The 18472-nt window shown below is 38.4% G+C and overlaps 10 protein-coding genes across 10 annotated transcripts; 1 reads left to right on the top strand and 9 right to left on the bottom strand. All coding sequences in view use genetic code 12, as the record gives it.

The window, feature by feature from the left end:
- Nucleotides 1-149: 149 nt before the first annotated feature.
- On the bottom strand, nucleotides 150-1439 carry CPAR2_302740 (uncharacterized protein; the record flags this gene model as incomplete). Its single annotated transcript, XM_036807646.1, has 1 exon — nucleotides 150-1439. The coding sequence occupies one exon, from the start codon at nucleotides 1437-1439 to the stop codon at nucleotides 150-152; it is 1290 nt and encodes a 429-aa protein (XP_036664462.1).
- A 543-nt stretch (nucleotides 1440-1982) lies between these two features.
- On the bottom strand, nucleotides 1983-3275 carry CPAR2_302750 (uncharacterized protein; the record flags this gene model as incomplete). Its single annotated transcript, XM_036807647.1, has 1 exon — nucleotides 1983-3275. The coding sequence occupies one exon, from the start codon at nucleotides 3273-3275 to the stop codon at nucleotides 1983-1985; it is 1293 nt and encodes a 430-aa protein (XP_036664463.1).
- A 481-nt stretch (nucleotides 3276-3756) lies between these two features.
- Nucleotides 3757-5007, bottom strand: CPAR2_302760 (uncharacterized protein; the record flags this gene model as incomplete). The annotated part of the gene is made up of 1 exon (XM_036807648.1): nucleotides 3757-5007. One exon carries the CDS (start codon nucleotides 5005-5007, stop codon nucleotides 3757-3759), a length of 1251 nt encoding a protein of 416 aa, XP_036664464.1.
- Nucleotides 5008-5488: 481 nt separating this feature from the next.
- CPAR2_302770 (uncharacterized protein) lies at nucleotides 5489-6706 on the bottom strand (the record flags this gene model as incomplete). The annotated part of the gene is made up of 1 exon (XM_036807649.1): nucleotides 5489-6706. The coding sequence occupies one exon, from the start codon at nucleotides 6704-6706 to the stop codon at nucleotides 5489-5491; it is 1218 nt and encodes a 405-aa protein (XP_036664465.1).
- A 489-nt stretch (nucleotides 6707-7195) lies between these two features.
- On the bottom strand, nucleotides 7196-8413 carry CPAR2_302780 (uncharacterized protein; the record flags this gene model as incomplete). The annotated part of the gene is made up of 1 exon (XM_036807650.1): nucleotides 7196-8413. One exon carries the CDS (start codon nucleotides 8411-8413, stop codon nucleotides 7196-7198), a length of 1218 nt encoding a protein of 405 aa, XP_036664466.1.
- A 575-nt stretch (nucleotides 8414-8988) lies between these two features.
- Nucleotides 8989-10206, bottom strand: CPAR2_302790 (uncharacterized protein; the record flags this gene model as incomplete). The annotated part of the gene is made up of 1 exon (XM_036807651.1): nucleotides 8989-10206. The coding sequence occupies one exon, from the start codon at nucleotides 10204-10206 to the stop codon at nucleotides 8989-8991; it is 1218 nt and encodes a 405-aa protein (XP_036664467.1).
- Nucleotides 10207-12789: 2583 nt separating this feature from the next.
- On the top strand, nucleotides 12790-14643 carry CPAR2_302800 (uncharacterized protein; the record flags this gene model as incomplete). The annotated part of the gene is made up of 1 exon (XM_036807652.1): nucleotides 12790-14643. One exon carries the CDS (start codon nucleotides 12790-12792, stop codon nucleotides 14641-14643), a length of 1854 nt encoding a protein of 617 aa, XP_036664468.1.
- A 95-nt stretch (nucleotides 14644-14738) lies between these two features.
- Nucleotides 14739-16208, bottom strand: CPAR2_302810 (uncharacterized protein; the record flags this gene model as incomplete). Its single annotated transcript, XM_036807653.1, has 1 exon — nucleotides 14739-16208. The coding sequence occupies one exon, from the start codon at nucleotides 16206-16208 to the stop codon at nucleotides 14739-14741; it is 1470 nt and encodes a 489-aa protein (XP_036664469.1).
- Nucleotides 16209-16420: 212 nt separating this feature from the next.
- CPAR2_302820 (uncharacterized protein) lies at nucleotides 16421-17056 on the bottom strand (the record flags this gene model as incomplete). The annotated part of the gene is made up of 1 exon (XM_036807654.1): nucleotides 16421-17056. One exon carries the CDS (start codon nucleotides 17054-17056, stop codon nucleotides 16421-16423), a length of 636 nt encoding a protein of 211 aa, XP_036664470.1.
- A 207-nt stretch (nucleotides 17057-17263) lies between these two features.
- CPAR2_302830 (uncharacterized protein) lies at nucleotides 17264-18340 on the bottom strand (the record flags this gene model as incomplete). Its single annotated transcript, XM_036807655.1, has 1 exon — nucleotides 17264-18340. The coding sequence occupies one exon, from the start codon at nucleotides 18338-18340 to the stop codon at nucleotides 17264-17266; it is 1077 nt and encodes a 358-aa protein (XP_036664471.1).
- Between the last annotated feature and the right edge of the window lie 132 nt (nucleotides 18341-18472).

Genomic DNA, 18472 nt, shown 5'->3' on the forward strand with positions numbered 1-18472 from the left:
TGGTGTTGTCACTCGGATCAACCAAAACCTGACCTCATGTAAGAGAATGCCCACAAGGCTATTAATATTTTAAACTCTATTCACTTCTATAAATAAATCTTACATTGTTGATTATTCATCACAACCATAGAGATTGTCTACAGTTGCAGTCATGCACTCACCGGCGAGCTTTTCATTACCGTGTGCACTGGTCTTACGAGGTTTTCTGTTTCCTCACCAACAATCAAAGTCCTGTTTAAAAACTCAACAATCTTTACGACCCCAAAGTACTCTACTTTATCTAGATTTTCTACCTTCAAAAATGGTGCTTTCCTCAATTTTCTAATTATGTTATTCTCAAATAAAACGACAGCATCGTGAATACCCCAGGGCTCGACAACAATATCAATGTAAGCTTTATCCTGACCATCACTCTTGTACTCGTGCACTCTGGCATCAAATACCCCATTTGAATCGGGTTGTGGCACCAATGTTGATTGAATCGCATGTTTAGCCCATTCTAGTATATCATCACGAAAGACCTCGTGTTCACCAACAAGAACAAATGTTGAAAATCCCTTATTGTTCAATGTAGGAATGTCGCTCCAGTCGTCAGCTTTGTATGGCAAATTACCGGGAGATACTAATAGACTTTTGTAATCATTTACTCCAAACATTGCCTTCATTCGTCCTTTGTTTCCGGCAAATCGCCCATTCAATATATCGCGTTTTTCATTCTCATAGTACGAGTGTCCTGGAGCCATCTGATACACATCGGGAACAATTTTGACCCAAGGACTAATCAAAACTGCAGACTTTGGCCATGGCAATTTTGGGTTCTTTTGTTGTTTCAAGTATTGTAGTAACGCAATTACCAAATTACCACCGGCAGAATCACCCATCAATACAATATTGTCATTACCTTCTGAAGCCAATTTATTATATGTAGCAACCACCTCGTATAATTGCGAACCTATGAAATTTCCTTTACCCGCCAACCCATATTCTTGTACCAATATTGAAGTTTTCTGTTTCCTTTCATTGTCAAGCAAATGGTAAAAGCTCAATACTGCTTCAATTTGCGTTGGTTGCGTTTCAAAAATGTAGCCACCTCCATGACAATAGATGATGATTGGATCAGATTTGGACCTGTTTTTAGCTTCAACGAGCCAAATACTTTGCTTATCATATCTCTTTCCATAATTGTTCAACTTAGTTAATCCAGGGTACAAAAATTTTAAAAATCGATTAATGATGAAGCAGTTCTTCATTACGCCAACTTCAGCAGCATCTTTCACTGACAAGGATAGCGCAAGTCGGACGAATTGCACTTTCAATGAATTGGTTAGGCTATTTTGGACCTTTTCATTGATCCCGTCAACAAATGGGTACCTAATAGCAAGAAGAGTCAATTTGATCGGTATACTAACTAGTATCAATAAGCCCCTTAGGGATATCATAGCGGCTTGTGTCTGAAAAGTGACCGGTTTTATTTGTACGTGTGTAGATCTCTTCGTAATATTGAATTGAATCGATGTCTAACGAGCCCCAGCAAACAAGGTGCTTTTTGACAAAACACGTCCTCCGATTTGGAAATGGCAGTAGCCTGAAAGATACAAGTAGGTCTGTCACCTGTCACCAAAACACTTAAAGAACTAAATTCTTTTAGTTCCATTTGTGTGGGGTGTGCTGTCGCGCATTAGATCACAAGCAAAACATGTCAAAACTAGACAGCGGGGCAAACGAAAATAAAATCCCCACCACATTGGTATACTCCCTCATCTTCGTTCCTATTACTAAAACTTTTCCCTCATGGGATCTTTTCCAACGCCAATTGAATGAATCTAGGCCGATAGGGATGAATAATCTGGGAACTATTGTATTGTGATACCTCAATGTTTTGGGATATTTGATTACTTTAGTCCTATCTACGTCTATAAATCAAAATAAGCCAGTTCCCTGTACTGTAGCTGTTTGCCTTTCGAAAACCAACTAGAGCGTCGCTAACCAGCGGATACTCCTTCTACTCGCGACCTCTTTGCATAGCCAGAGGGTCGCAGTTTTTCCTCGTCTTTACAAACAACTAACGTCTTATTCAAGAACTCCACTATCTTGATAACACCAAAATATTCCGCTTTATTCAAATCATTTACCTTCAATTGCAGATTCTTGGATAATTCGCCAGTAATGGTGTTTTCAAAACACAAAACGGAATCGTGAATGCCCCAAGGTTCGACAACAATATCAAGATAGGCATCATTCTCATCATTTGTCTTGTACTCATGCACTTTGGTATCAAATACCCCATTTGAATCAGGCTGTGACACCAAAGGTGACCGAACTGCATATTTGGCCCACTCTAGTATATCATCTCGAAAGACTTCATGTTCTCCGAGAATGATAAATGACGAGTAACCTCCGTCATTCAAAGTGGGGATATCACTCCAGTCACTTGCATTGTATTCAAGATTTCCTGGTGATATTAAAAGGTCAGCATGGTTGATATCTCCAAGCAAGTCAACACGACGGTCTTCAGTGAAAATCCGAGCTTGAAGCAAATCACGATCCTTATTTTCATGAAATGAATGGCCGGGAGTTAGTTGATAATCATCGGGGATAACCTTCACCCATGGACTAATCAAAACCGTTGATCTTGGCCACGGCAATTTTGGATTCTTTTGTTGCCTGAGATACTGTAACAAGACAATGGACAAATTTCCTCCTGCTGAATCTCCCATCAATACAATATTGTCATTACCTTCTGAAGCCAATTTGTCATAGGTGGCAACCAATTCGTATAATTGTGAGCCCACGAGATTTCCTCTACCCACTAAACCATATTCAAGTATCAATATCGAAGTTTTCTGTTTCTTTTCGTCTTCAAGTAAATGGTACAACCCCAATACTGTTTCGAGTTGAGACGGGTGTGTTTCCAAGAAATATCCACCTCCATGACAATAGATGATGATTGGATCAGATTTGGACCTGTTTTTAGCTTCAACGAGCCAAATACTTTGCTTATCATATCTCTTTCCATAGTTGTTCAACTTAGTTAATCCAGGGTACAAAAATTTTAAAAATCGATTAATGATGAAAAAATTACTCATGATTCCAACGTACAAGGCATCTTTAACTGATAGGGCTATTCCTAGACGGAGAAATTCCAATTTCAACGATTTGCCTAAGCTGTTTTTAAATTTCTCGTTGGCTCCCCCAAAGAACGGATACTTGATGATCACAAAGAGTAGTTTAATTGGAAGACTGAGCATGGCCAAAAGGCCCAAAAGTGAAAGCATTTTCCGTGAGATATATGAAGTGAGGCTAGGAACTCTGTGTTGCTTGTTGTGTTGAAGCGTATAGAACAATGATGTGGACCTAGTTGATTCCTCGGGCTCGACATATGCGACTAGACGCGTGGTTGAGACGACCCATCCCATTTATACACCTGCATAACGAGAAGCAATGATGTTGTGTCTTTGTACCATCAATGACGCTGAAACGACAACAAAAGAGCGTGTGTGTGGGGTTTCTTTTCCTTTCGGTATAACTCTGAGTCGGAAATGGAAAATCAGAAATACTGCATTAAATCCGCAGCGGAAACAAAAAATATAAAATGAGATTTTGCAACACAAGCGTGGGTGCAATAATGGAAACCAATGGCTTGCTCGTTGCATAATCATTTCTGTTTCTACTACAGTTCACTTCAATTACTGAATATAACTACACAACATTACAGAAAAATTCGCAATCTCGGTTCGTCTTTGACGTTTGAAAAATCTAATCATTTTGCTTCACCACCAAAGTCTTGTTCATAAATTGGGCTATCTTGACAGTACCAAAATATTCCACGGTATCCAAGTCTTTCAACTGTACACCCTTTTCTATCAAAGCGAGGGCATTGGCCTCAAAGAAAATGGCCGATTCGTGTATACCCCAAGGCTCAATGACCAATTCTACATACGCATTATCTTCATTATCATCATCACCGTTTTTAAACTGGTGTATTTTAGAGTTGAACCTACCACCCGAGTCCTGCTTCGGTGGCTGCAAAGAAGAGTTCAATGCGTACTTGGCCCATTCCAATATATCATCACGAAAAATCTCGTGCTCACCAGCAATTACAAATGTAGAATATCCTTTACCATGTAAAGTTGGAATATCACACCAATCGCTGACTTTGTATTCAACATTCCCCGGTGAAATGAATAGATTTGCATAACTGGTGTTACCAAACAAATCACTTTGCCTCTTGCGATCAAGCATAAAGCTTGCTTGGACCATGTCGTACTGCTCATTATCGTGATACGAGTGTCCAGGTGTAAGTTGAAATTCATCAGGTACAAGCTTTATCCAGGGAGAAATAAGCACCAAAGATCTTGGCCACGGTAACTTTGGCGCTTGCTGTTGTTGCTGTTTCAAGTATTGCAAAAACACAATCAGCAAGTTACCACCACAAGAGTCCCCCATCAATACAAAATTGTCATTCCCCTCTGAGGCCAATTTAGTATACGTTGCTGCAAGCTCATATACTTGCGTGCCAATAAGATGTCCATGACATGCTAAGCCATATTCAAGCACCAAGATCGACGTCCTGCGTCTCTTCTCCTCATCAAGTAAGTAGTAAATACTTAATAAACTTTCGATTTGCTGAGGTTGAGTCTCAAGAAAGTAACCACCGCCATGACAAAAAATAATAATGGGATCTGAATTAGACCTCTCCTCAGCTTCCACAATCCAAAAACTTTGCTTATCGTATCTTTTACCATAGTTGTTTAACGTGGTCAAGCTAGAGTGTAATGTCTTGATGAATGTGTTGATGACAAAGTTTGTACTCGCAAGGGCCAAAAAAGAACTATCCAGCACTGATAAAGATATAGCAAATTTGCAAACTTCCAACTTTAAAGCTTTGACAAGACTGCTGTGGTATTTTCCCCCTTTCGCACCTCCGTCAAGGGGGTATTTAATGGCTACCCAAAGTAGTCTCAATGGGAGACTCAAGACGATCAAGAATCCTGTAATTGACACCATGAAAACTCTTGATTTGTTGAACAAGTCAAAAAAAAGGTCATTCTGGGAACCTGGAAAAGAATTGCCCTTGTTTTTGTATACGGCATCGTCTCAAACATATTGTATGAAATTAGATCTATTTTAGATTTTAGATAAGCCTAACCAATGGTGTGGCTTTATGTGCGGAGTTCATATACTCTCCCCTTTTGTAACTCCTGAAATAGACGATCGACGATATCCAGAATGACTAAAATTAGCATCATAGAACCATTTTAAAAAGTGCACGTGGTCCACTGGACAATACCCTTTTGGCAAGACTAAAGCCCTAAACCCCATTACAAGGGATCCGGTTTTCAACCAATAACTACACGATACTAAGACTAACTCGTTAGTATAAATATATATTCTAAACTATCAATCATATTTTACTTTAAGCTCTAAGAATCTGAGAATCTTTGCTTTTGAGTCAGAAACAACACAAGGGCACTCATTTTGGTCCCAATTACAACACTTCATTCAAGAACAGGGCAATCTTTGCAGTTCCCAAAAACTTGTCTTGATCCAAATCCTTTAAGGTCAAACTTGGCTGTTTTTCCAACTGCTGAGTCACTTCATCTTCAAAAAGTAACGGAGATATGTGGATTCCCCATGGCTCAAGAACAACATCAATATACGCTTCGTCGTTCCCAGAAGACTTGTATTCATATAACTTAGGATTGAAAATTCCCCTTGAATCTTGCTTTGGCACAATCAATTGAGATTTGAGTGCATACTTGGCCCACTCGCAAATGTCATCCCTAAATAGTTCATGCTCACCCACTATGACAAATGTAGAGTAACCTTTATTGTTAAAAGTTGGAATATCACTCCAATCACTAGCATTGTATGGTAAGTTCCCAGGAGACTTCAACAAGTCAGCGTAGTTACTATCACCAAACAACCCTTTCCTTCTCTCTCCACCTCTAGAAATAGACCCTTTCAACATATCGTACTTCTCATTTTCATAGAATGAGTGACCTGGAGTGAGTTGATAGGCATCGGGAACAATCTTAACCCAAGGGCTGACCAAGACCGTTGACCTTGGCCATGGCAATGCTGGGTCATTTTCTTGTTTCAAATACTGCAAGAATGTGATTGCCAAGTTACCACCGGCCGAATCTCCCATCAAAACAAAGTTGGTGTTACCTTGTGATGCTAATTTTCTATATGTGGCTGCCAATTCATGCAATTGTGTTCCAACAAGGTGTCCATAGCATGCCAAGCTATAGTCAAGACACAAGACCGATGTCTTCTTTCTCTTCTCCTCTTCAAGTAAATAATACGCATTCAACAATGATTTAACCTGATCCAGATTAGTGTTGAGTCTATATCCACCACCATGGAGATAAATGATAATTGGATCTGTTTTGGATCTGTTTTCAGCTTCAACGAGCCACACGTTGAGTTTATCATATGATTTTCCATAATTGTTCAAGTTAGTCAATCTTGGGTATGCTGGTTTCAATCCGTTAATGACCTGCTGAGTTGATTTTTTAGCAACATAAACACTGTCTTTAAGCGATAATGACAACACAAACCTAACTACCGTCAATTTGATTGAATTGCGCAAATCATTCTTAAACTTCAAACCGGATCCTCCAAAGAAGGGATACTTTAAAATCACGCAAGCAATATTAATTGGGAGTTTAAAAACCTTGAATATAGTGTCGAGTGATATCATTCTGGATTATTCAGTAGATAAGCTGGAGTTTGACGGGCTTTGGTGTCGAGGGAATGGATCAGTAGCAACTTGGCAAGGAACGTTGGCTCCCTTATATACTTTCACACAGTAGACTTCATGTGGGTAAAAGATTGAGTATTATATAGGACTGGTTAAAAATAATTATTTTAGTTGAGGGAATCTTTTATTTTGTGTGGGGTGGGGTTATCTAGTAAGATCCAGCATACGCATAAAGTCGGTCTCATTCAGCGTTATCTATGATCCAGCATGTACTCTTGTGTTTTGTAAAATTACCGAGGCTGGGCCCCGCTTCTTCGCACACCACTTGAAGCTATTCCACGAAGGAAATAAGTGCTTTTGCAAGGTTAGATCTACATTGGTCGTTTCCTGGCGCTTGTTGACTTTGGATGTACAAACGATATTGATATAAACTTATCGGTCGATATTCAAACACAGCTACACTAAACAATGCCATTAAATTATATACTATCACAACACTTTATTTAAGAACAGGGCTATCTTTGAAGTCCCCAAGAACTTGTCTTGATCCAAATCTCTCAATGACAAATTTGGTTGCTTCTCTAACTGCTTAGTCACATCATTTTCAAAAAGCAATGGCGCAACATGAATTCCCCATGGCTCAAGAACAATATCAATATATGCTCCATCGTTCCCAGAAGACTTGTATTCATATAACTTAGGATTGAAAACTCCTTTTGAATCTTGCTTTGGCACAATTAACGGTGATTTTAGTGCGTATTTAGTCCATTCACAAATATCATCTCTGAAGAGCTCATGTTCACCAAATATAACAAACGTGGAGTAACCTTTATTGTTAAAAGTTGGAATATCACTCCAATCACTAGCATTGTATGGCAAATTCCCTGGTGATTTCAACAAGTCAGCATAATTCTCTCCACCAAACATACCTTTTCTTCTCTCTGGACTTCTAGCAACGGATCCGCTTAACATATCATATTTTTCATTGTCATGATACGAATGGCCCGGTGTGAGTTGATAGGCATCAGGAACGATTTTAGTCCATGGACTGACCAAGACCGTTGACCTTGGCCATGGCAATGCTGAGTCGTTTTCTTGTTTCAAATACTGCAAGAATGTGATTGCCAAGTTACCACCGGCCGAATCTCCCATCAAAACAAAGTTGGTGTTACCTTGTGATGCTAATTTTCTATATGTGGCTGCCAATTCATACACTTGTGTTCCAACAAGATGTCCATGACAGGTCAAACTGTAATCAAGAACCAACACTGACGTCCTTCTTCTTTTTTCCTCATCAAGCAAGTGATAAGCATTCAAAAGCGATTCTACTTGCGCTGGATTGGTATTGAGCCTGTAACCACCACCATGCAAATAGATGATAATGGGGTCACTTTTAGACCTATTTTCAGCTTCAACGAGCCACACGTTGAGTTTATCATATGATTTTCCGTAATTGTTCAAGTTAGTCAATCTTGGATAGGTTGATCTCAAATTGTTGATTACTTGTTGAGTTGTTTTTTTGGCAAGGTAAGCACTATCATTAATAGACAAAGAAAGACCGAATCTGAATATTGTCAACTTCAATGAATTTTTCAAACTGTTTTGGAATTTCAAGTTTGCACCACCAAAAAAAGGATATTTGAGAATCACTAAAAGTAGCTTGATTGGAAGGCTGAGAATCTTTAATATAGTAACGAGTGATACCATTTTGACGTCGGTTCAAGAAGTTAGTGAAGGCAATGGGATTTCGATTTTGAAAGAAATGGATATTTATCAGGGCCAGTTGGGGAATTGTGGCTACTTTATATACGTTTTGTACTTTCGTGTGATAATTGTTGTCGGATATAAAGATTGTTCCTAATTTATCTTGGAATTGATCCAAAAATTGGAAATTTCTCAATTTTAATTCTACCTAATGCAGCGACATCCTACCAATTTCATCCTTTGCTCCACCGGCATCTTTACATTCACCTCGGTACCTTCTTGCTCGGCTTCTGCTATAGACCACTCAATAGTGGACAATCAATCTCAACTATGGGGAAGAGAGTAACACAAAAAGTGATTTTGACTTTTGCCGCTTGCCGCTTCCCGCATACATAAGTTTATCCGTGCATCAGCTATCGATAGTTGCAAAAGATTTCGTTATACGTCTGTTTATTATGACACAATGCTAAATTTTGATTGCGAACTGAGTCTATATGTGATCCACAAGTCAAGTTCTATTTCCAGAGCACGACTACAATTGCAAGTGATATCATTTAAACGTAACCCTCTTGCTCCGCTTATAATGTCTTGTCTAAAAACTTTGTAATCCTAACAATTCCAAAATACTCCTTATCATCCAAGTCGCTCAACTTTAACAGTGGCTGTTTCTCCAACTTCTTGATAACGTTATTCTCGAAAAACAAAACCGAGTCGTGAATACCCCAAGGTTCAACAACAACATCAACATACGCATCACCAACTCCTTGACTTTTGTATTCTTGTACTTCGGAGTTGAAAATTCCACCCGAGTCCTGTGTCTGTGGTACCAAATGTGATTTAATGGCATATTTGCACCATTCTAAAATATCATCTCTAAAAACCTCATGTTCACCAAGAATAACAAATGTTGAGTATCCCTTGTTGTTTAATGTGGGGATATCATTCCAATCACTGGGTTTGTATGGCAAATTTCCTGGTGAGATCAACAAATCGGCGGGGCTTCTTTTACCAAGTAGTTCAGTTTGACGTACAGGATCTTTGGCAAAATTTGAGCTAAGCATATCGTACTTTTCATTGTCGTGGTAAGAATGTCCTTTAGTGAATTGCTCCTTATCACCAACCAACTTAACCCAAGGACTAATCAACACGGATGACTTGGGCCATGGTAGTTTGGTATTCTTTTCTTGTTTCAAGTATTGCAAAAAGGCAATTGCCAAGTTGCCACCAGCGGAATCACCCATTAAAACAAAGTTGTCGTTCCTTTCTGAGGCCAATTTTTCATATGTTGCAGCTAATTCGTATAACTGTGTACCCACCAAGTGTCCATGGCATGCCAACTTATAATCCAAAACCAATATTGATGTCTTTTGCCTTTTTTTCTCATCAAGCAAACTATACATGCTTAAAACCGATTCAATTTGGAACGGACTTGTGTTTATAAAATAGCCACCTCCATGTAAATAAATGATAATTGGATCAGATTTGGTTCTATTTGGTGCTTCAACTAACCATATACTCTGATTATCATACCTTTTGCCATAGTTGTTCAAGTTGGTTACCCTGGGATACCATGGTTTCAATTTATCAATGACAGATTGTGTAGTGGTATTGGCGATATAAGCCGAGTCATGAACTGACAAAGTTAACGCAAACCGACAAAGTTCAATTTTTAACGAATTGGCTAAACTGTGCTCAAATTTTTTATTAACTCCTCCCACGAATGGATATTTTACAACCACCCAAAGAAGCCTAGCTGGAAGGGTAAGAATTTGTAAAAGACCCCTGATTGAAATCATTTTGCTAGCTACAGAACTGTGTAGGTAGTAAATGAAGCATGTGGGGAATCTTTTCCCTATTTATACATCAAAAGTCTACTCCAATTTTCCTTGTGTGGAGTCAAAAAAAAAATGTCTCGGTGCAGATCTTGTTAAATCCGCGCGCAAATCCGCTGTATTTGACAATTCTTTGTGGGGCGTGGGAAATTTTCGGATTTATTTGTGCTTTGAAGAAAGAAGTAGTTGTTATTTGTCAATGTTAAAATAATATGCCACATCGCATAGTTGTGCCTTGCGTAATCTGGTAATTCTATACACTGGAATCAAGGAAAAGTATTTGTTGCAGTAATCGAGGATCGGAGATATAACAAAAAAAACCACCACTTTGCAACTTTTTTTTATGAGGGGAATCAAACTGAATTTAGACCAAGTATATTGAAACTCTTTAGAGTAAACAAGCTTCCCCAATCTTTGGGATTGGCCTCACACCCTCAATCAAAAGTTAGAACATGTAATGCAATGATTAGAGCATTGGTGGATTGAGAATAATTCAAAACTAGCAGATGATTTTCCGTGGTTGGGAAAATACCATCTCTATAAGGGCAATCACATTAGCCTTATATAGTCCTTGTAAGACAAAAATGAGATTTTAGTAGCCAAAGAAGATGGACTAGGCCAATATATCTGTAATAGATTGCACTCACAAAAGGCTACAAAATATTGTGCTATATTTTTCTTACTCACTTTATCATTTTTGGTGTGGGTCTAATTTCAGTATAGGGAAATTACCATCTTTGTATTTATTACATTTTGCACTGATTAGGTAAAGTATTACGTAACAATTTGTATGGGTGAACAGAGGTCCGCTTCAAGAGAGTATAGAACTAAACAGAGACAAGGTGTTATCCCCCACGAGTATACAACAGAGTGGGACAACAGATTTGGGGACAGGCGACGAATCAGTGAAGGGTTTGATGAGTGAGCAGAAAAGGTACATGCTAGTTAATACACATTGGGATAAGCTAAGCGAGATGACTATGCCAATCTAATTTCCGTCTGCTTTGGTTTTGTATGCACGTGGCTCTTATTGTATATGTATATGTATATATAGATATATACATATATTTAGATATATATAGATATATATAGAAACACCAAGCACACCAAGAAATCCTTTAAGTCTCAAAGGGTGGATTTCGGACTTCAGTTTTGTTAAACATGAAACAAGTAACAATAAAAAGTACTCAGTCCTATTGTTCTTGAAAAAAATAAAAAAGACCATTACACAAACGACAATGTAGGCTTGTGTATGTGTGAGTGTGGTGTATAATGTAATGGCAATAGTAAATAAATTGGTTGGTTGGTTAGTAGTTTCTTCGTCGGCTTTAGAGCTACACTCAATATCAACAAACATGCGCTATTTTTTAGTCTTCCATGCATAGAAGTGGAAGAAGAAGAAGCTGAAGAAAGAGAAACACCACCTCATCACCGCTTTTCTACACAGTTTGATACTAGATGTCTTAGCAATGGGAGACTTAAAGACAATTTGTAGCCACTAAAACAATGGCACTTCATTACCCTCAAGCCAATAAAGTGAGAAATGGTTCGCTGATGGAGGAGTTGGACTGTGGTTCAAATGGGAATAGCAATTATATTGCTCCCAGGTACTGCATATAATTTGAAGAACCAAGTGACACAAACTGTAAACTTACGACATGACACACACAAAATCACTTGCAAATATATTACGAAGTAGTTTAGCAGAGCATATCACATGTTGTACGAATCAAAGAACCTAATCGCCAACAAACATTATACCATTGAAAAGTTGACACCTTTGACACAACTATGTAAGAGTGGAAAGTACAGTTTGGAGGCAGAATGCAGGAGCAAACTGAATAGTTTAAAATTGTAATTTTAATGAGAACTTTAGTTTCAGCAGCGACAAATATGCATACATGTAGTATGTGTGTATTATATTTTCTTGACCAGCAGTGAAAGAAAAGTGTTCTATGTAATACTTCAAAAGATTACAGAGTTATAATATCAGTCAAGCTACGAGGTGAAAACACTAATGATGTAACTAAAGTTGTCGTAAAATATTATCTCGGTTGTAACAGTTTCTACATCTTCGTTGCGTAATGATTTAGTTTATTTTTGCATGCTCTTGCTACATATTCTGAGTTTCAAAACTCAGTTGTTGTTGGTTGCTGTTACTGTGTCACCACCTAAAACTAACAATATTATGTTCTTGCTTTGGGACCTACTACCTGTGAGGCCTAACTTTTCTCTAATGTAGTGCTTCTTTACATACAAGCTTTGTTTTGAAGAGTATTGCATTACGTAGCTATTCTCTATTTTTTTGTCTTTGTTTTGTGTAAACTTATGATGAACCCAACCCGACAAAGAGAAATAGAAAAATCCAAAAGTCATTTAGTGTGATATAAAAAGACCATTTGATTTCCCTATTTCTCGTTTTCTTTTTCTATTTCTGTCGAACTTCCCTTTCTTTTACCATTTCATCTCGTATACAAAGCAGGTGATTACTATTTGATAATCACTTTAATCACATACCAAAATAAACTACACTACTAGATCAACACAATGTCCAAGGATCAACAACAAAACGAACCAGTTGTCGAAGAAGATGGTGGCGCTCAATTTCAATCATATTTGAACAATGATGGTATCGATGACTTGACTCCACAATCAAGAAAACACAGGGTCTCATCACTTTCGTTATCGGATTTAAACAACTGGCAAAATGGATTAACCAAATTGTCATCATCTTCATCTTTAAACAAGAATGGTAGCAATAGTAACTTGAAGAAGTCTTCATCAGCCAACTTGAAAAAGGTTGACTCGTTGGCCAAATTATCAAGAAATGCTTCCATCATTAAGAGAAATAAGAAGGATGTGATTGATCATGAAAGAGTTGCCTCTTATGCTTTTTGTTTTGATATTGATGGGGTTATATTGAGAGGACCAGACACCATCCCACAAGCTGTTGAGGCCATGAAGTTGTTGAATGGTGAAAACAAGTATAATATTAAAGTTCCATCCATCTTTGTCACCAACGGTGGAGGTAAACCAGAAAAACAAAGAGCTGATGACTTGAGCAAACGGTTAAATTGCACCATTACTCCAGATCAAATTATTCAAGGTCACACGCCAATGAAGGATTTGGTTGGTGTTTACGAAAATGTTCTTGTTGTTGGTGGTGTGGGTAATGTTTGTCGTAATGTTGCTGAATCATATGGTTTCAAGAATGTTTACACGCCATTGGATATTTTGAAATGGAATCCAGCTGTGTCTCCGTACCACGATTTAACTGAAGAAGAAAAGATTTGCACTAGAGATGTCGATTTCAGCAAAACACCAATTGATGCTATTTTGGTATTTGCGGATTCAAGAAACTGGGCCGCTGATCAACAAATCATTTTGGAGTTGTTGTTATCCAAGAATGGTGTAATGGGAACGCAGTCAACAACTTTTGATGAGGGCCCACAAATTTACTTTGCCCATTCTGATTTCATTTGGGCCACAAACTATAAATTATCAAGATATGGTATGGGTGCATTACAAGTTTCCATTGCTGCATTGTATCGTGAACATACTGGTAAGGAGTTGAAAGTGAATAGATTTGGTAAGCCACAGGTTGGTACTTTTAAATTTGCCAACAAGGTCTTGAGTCATTGGAGACAAGGTGTTTTGGATGAACATTTGAAGAAATTGAGTATAAATGATCCAAATGCCAAGGATGCTGATATCTTGATTAATGAAAACGGCGAAGAAATTATTAATCAAGAAAAGTTGGAAAGCTACAATTTTTCAGACTCTGAGGATGAAGAATCCGAAGATGAATTGGAAGCTGAAGAAAAAGAAAGAGAAGTTAACATTGGTGTTTCCAAGAAACAAGCACACAAGGATTACAAGGATGCTAAAAAGAACCTTGCTAAACTTGCAGAAGTTGGTAAACCTGACCAAATTACTTTACAATTACCACCAGCATCAACCGTCTATTTCGTTGGTGATACTCCTGAATCAGATATTAGATTTGCCAATTCGCATGATATTTCATGGTACTCCATCTTGGTTAAAACCGGTGTTTATCAAGAAGGCACTGAACCCAAATACAAGCCAAAACATTTATGTAATGATGTTTTGGAAGCGGTCAAATTTGCTATAGAAAGAGAACATGAAAAGGAATTGGCTGAATGGAATGAAACTGCTGGTGACGAAGATGCTTCTGCTGCTGCTTCTGCTAATAATGATAAGGGCTCAAGATTGAACTTTGCTGATTTGGTAATGACGCCAACTGAGAAGAAACAAAAGGAGGAAACCAAAAAGCAAACTGAATCTAAGGGGTTAAAGAGACCTGAAGATGCACCGGAAGCTGTTGAAGTTCCAGTTGGATTAGCTGAACAACTTGAGAAGTTGAAAGATGTCGGTAAATAGATACCATTAAAGCTTTTTATTCAAACTAGCGAATATATATTTAGACTGATTTTTTAGAGGGGACAATCAATGTAGATCAAGATATGTTCTGGCTACTAATCTGTGACACCACTGAATGATTTATGCTCTTTGTGTGTGGCTTTTTCAGCCATGACTTCAACCTGTTTGCCATTCTCACCTAGAGTATCGGGAATGGGGTAATCTGCACCTTCATCAACATCCTTAGCAAGTTTGTCAACCACACCTTCCACGATGGCCACAGCAAGGTTTTTAGCAGCACCTTCAACTACTTTTGCAACAGTCTCATCAGACACATTCTTAATGATTTCCTTGATTTGCTCAACATCATTGATTTTGCTCTGATCCGTAATTCCAGACTTCTCATTGTTTTCCACCAGAACAACCATGTCAATCTTTTGCTCCACTGTATCTCTAGCAATCTTTTCTATGGGCCCCTCTTCTATTTTATTGACAACTTGCTCAACTATTTCATCCATAATTTCTTGAGCAATGACTTCAGCAAAACATCCCACATCTCCGTCTTCCTTGGCAGCCACGTTAACTTTATCATCAGCCTTAATTACAGTCGAGTCGGCTACATTCTCCACAAACCTACCCAAATCGTTATCAACCGCATTTTCAAGTTTTCCCACCAATTCCCCCACTATCTCTGTAGCACCATCATTCTCGTGGCCGGTTTCTCTAAAATAATTTTCAATGAATGCTTCAAAAACTTCTATCCCTGTTTTCGCATCTTCAGTATCATCATTTTGTTTAACAGGATAGGCTTTGTCATCTTGATTGGAATCAAGTTCAACAATCTTCCGACAAACTTGATTCATAGGCTCATTCTCTAATTTTGCACGCCCTCCGCTTTCTATGTCGTCGACCATCACAGGAGCCACACTCATCGCTTCCGCTGCATTCTCACTAACACCAACAGAAGTATCTGCACGTCTCACTACCATAACCAAATCATGTGCCAAACTCTTCAAGGTCAGCAGATCATTCGAAACCAACACTTTAATATCCTGTAATTGATTGCGTTCACACTCTTCAACATCATCAAACTCATTGCAGTACCACAGGTTTGACATGTCCTCTTCGTCAAAGTTTGTACAAACAATGTAATCGAATAAGCCAATAACCTCGGCATACACTTCTTTCCTAACAACAGCCTCACTCAATTGAAGTCTAATATCGAACATTTGTGCTTCTGTTTTGCAATCCAAAATTGATTTAATCATCCCCATACATTCAAGTAAATTCAGTTTGATATCACCAATGAAATTTATCATGTTCATAACCGCATGAACTTGAAGTCTTCCTTCCATAGTTGGTAACTCAAGGTCTTCAAGTTGAATGCCAAGTGATTCTGGTGTTTGGTCATAAAAAAATTGGTGGAATTGATAGGGTAATGTGTTGTATCGAAATTGTGGTGTTGACACAGGGGTATCAGCTGCGTTAGGAGCATCGACAATAGCAGTTGTTGCAGTTGCAGGGGTGATAGTGTTTAAGATTATATGGTCTTGTAAGTCATCTGAAGATGACAGAGATGAAGACATTGTGGGTTATGTTGACTTGTTGGTAAAAATGGGGGTTTGTTCTTATGTGGTAATTTTGTTGCAAAAAAATAGAAATGTGTGAACCACCAAACACCAAAATCTCACCCCGCAATACTTTGAAGAGAGACCACATAGCATTAACCAAGCGGTTATCATACATTCGATTATCCATGTGCTCACAGTCTGTGCAAATCTATATAAAACGATTTTCATTATCTTGGGGCAAACCTCACTTGTTTCTTGATTGCCGATTTCCGTTCCCGATCAGCTCTCACAACAGCCAAATGCTTCAATTTTTCATTCACCAAATCGAGCTTACCTCTAAGCTCTTTCAATTGCCTTTCATAAGCCTCAACTCTTGCCAACTTGGTCGTTTCTCGTTTCACCAATCTTTTATAATGCTTCATTGTGGTATAGAGTATGCTATTTTCATCAAATACGCTGCCGAGTATCGCATCAACAAGTCTATTGTAAGTTTGCTCCAATGAGGGTGTGATAAGACGAGTTGGGTTTCCAGGATTAATCGGTGGTAGGGACCTTATTTCAAAACAGTAATCAATTCGACAAACCAAATTGTTGACAATTGCTTTTATAACTTCAGCTGCCGTGTTCCTGACTCTACGGATCTCTTCGTACTTTTCTCTTTGCGAGTTGGCAAAAAACTCCATATTTGCAATATTGTATGTGAGAGTCAACGATTGACTGTGAAGTTTTTCGATACGCTTGTTTTGAAAGAACTGTTTTAGTCGTGGAATGATTACATCAAGTCGTACACTCTGTGATAGCCGTGCTTTTGACGCACGAGAAGATGTAGACGCACTCATGAGAGCATAGACGATTGGATCCATGTGTGATGCTCAATGGTAAAGTTAATGTAAGAGATTGATTATGGAATTGTATTTTGTTGCAAAAAAAAAGGACCAAAGAAAATTGCTACAGAATCAGGGCTCACGTGACGGAGAAGCAAATTCAAAATGGACTTATACAAACCATGCTCAGCCATGTCTCTGTCGTTTTGTCCATGACAATTCCTCCAAGCCAAAGACATGATCATTTTACTCCACCTGGTCAAGATGTCGTATAACCTGTTCCTCTGCACGTTCGTCAACTTGCTCTAAGTTCTCTCTCATCTCCTCTACTACAGGCTGCTGGAGCTCAGGTGGTGCATGACGTGGACGACGCACATCATGGGGATGTTGTTGCTTGATTTTAGACAACATAATCCAATACCAAGGAGGTAGCAATAGTATAACTAAAGCTTCCTTCACCAAATCAAACTTCCAAATGCCATTTTGTTTGAGTAGCTTCCTCTTTTTGATTCTTCCATCTCTAGAATCCGCTTCCAAGTGTGTAGCATCTCCGTCATCATTGTAATGAACACTTCCAAGGATAACTTCTCTACTACACCACCAAAAATGTCCCAAACCAAAACTCATAACGTAAAACCAAATCATTGGGTTTCGAAAAACATTCCAAAAACTCCGTAAGCCGAAATTCCAATTGTTACCATTTCCATTCTGTGTCGGCTCGTTGTTTTGCCCAGCCCCAGTATCACTGATCAATAAATTCACAAATGCTAGGAGATATGGTTGGTACATGTTTCTAAAACGGAATCCGAAGAAGTTGACCATCTCCAATGGGTTCAACTTGGAGCTATAGTATTGGAAAACTTGAATTAAAACGAGTCCCAATTGAGGTGTAATTAAGCTTATCTTGTAAAATAGAATCGTTGCACCAACAATGATCGAAAAACATATTTGCATGACATAATAGAGGAAATCGATCGACCTGTTTCTATCAATCAACTGCCTTAGAATTTCCAATTGTTCAGTACTCAAGGCATCGACAATGTATAACGGAAATTGTGTGAATTTTGTTTGAAATAGACTTTCAATTTCTCCACATGACGTAGAAATAGCCCACAAACGGTACACTAGCTCAAAGCTTAGATCTCCAAATGTTATGAATGATGTAATTAGTCGCCATGTTTGATTCTGGCTATATATTTTGGACGGAATAAACAACAAATTCATTAATTTCAATCTATTAATGGTAATAAGTGTCGAGGTAGCAACGCATGCCACAGACCAACCCTTGGTCACAGGTGGAAGATTGTTCCATAAAGCGTCCATATTTAATGTGATAAGCTAGGCGTATTCCTTAGTTCCTAGACAAGTGACCTACCTAATGAGCTGCTTCTTTGTGGTTTGGTTTTCCTGAAAAGTATTACTGACGTGTTTACAAATTGTTGCATTTTTTGGTAG

This window comes from Candida parapsilosis, contig 005806, assembly GCF_000182765.1.
Source record: "Candida parapsilosis strain CDC317 annotated contig 005806".
Taxonomy (NCBI): Eukaryota; Fungi; Ascomycota; class Pichiomycetes; order Serinales; family Debaryomycetaceae; genus Lodderomyces; species Lodderomyces parapsilosis.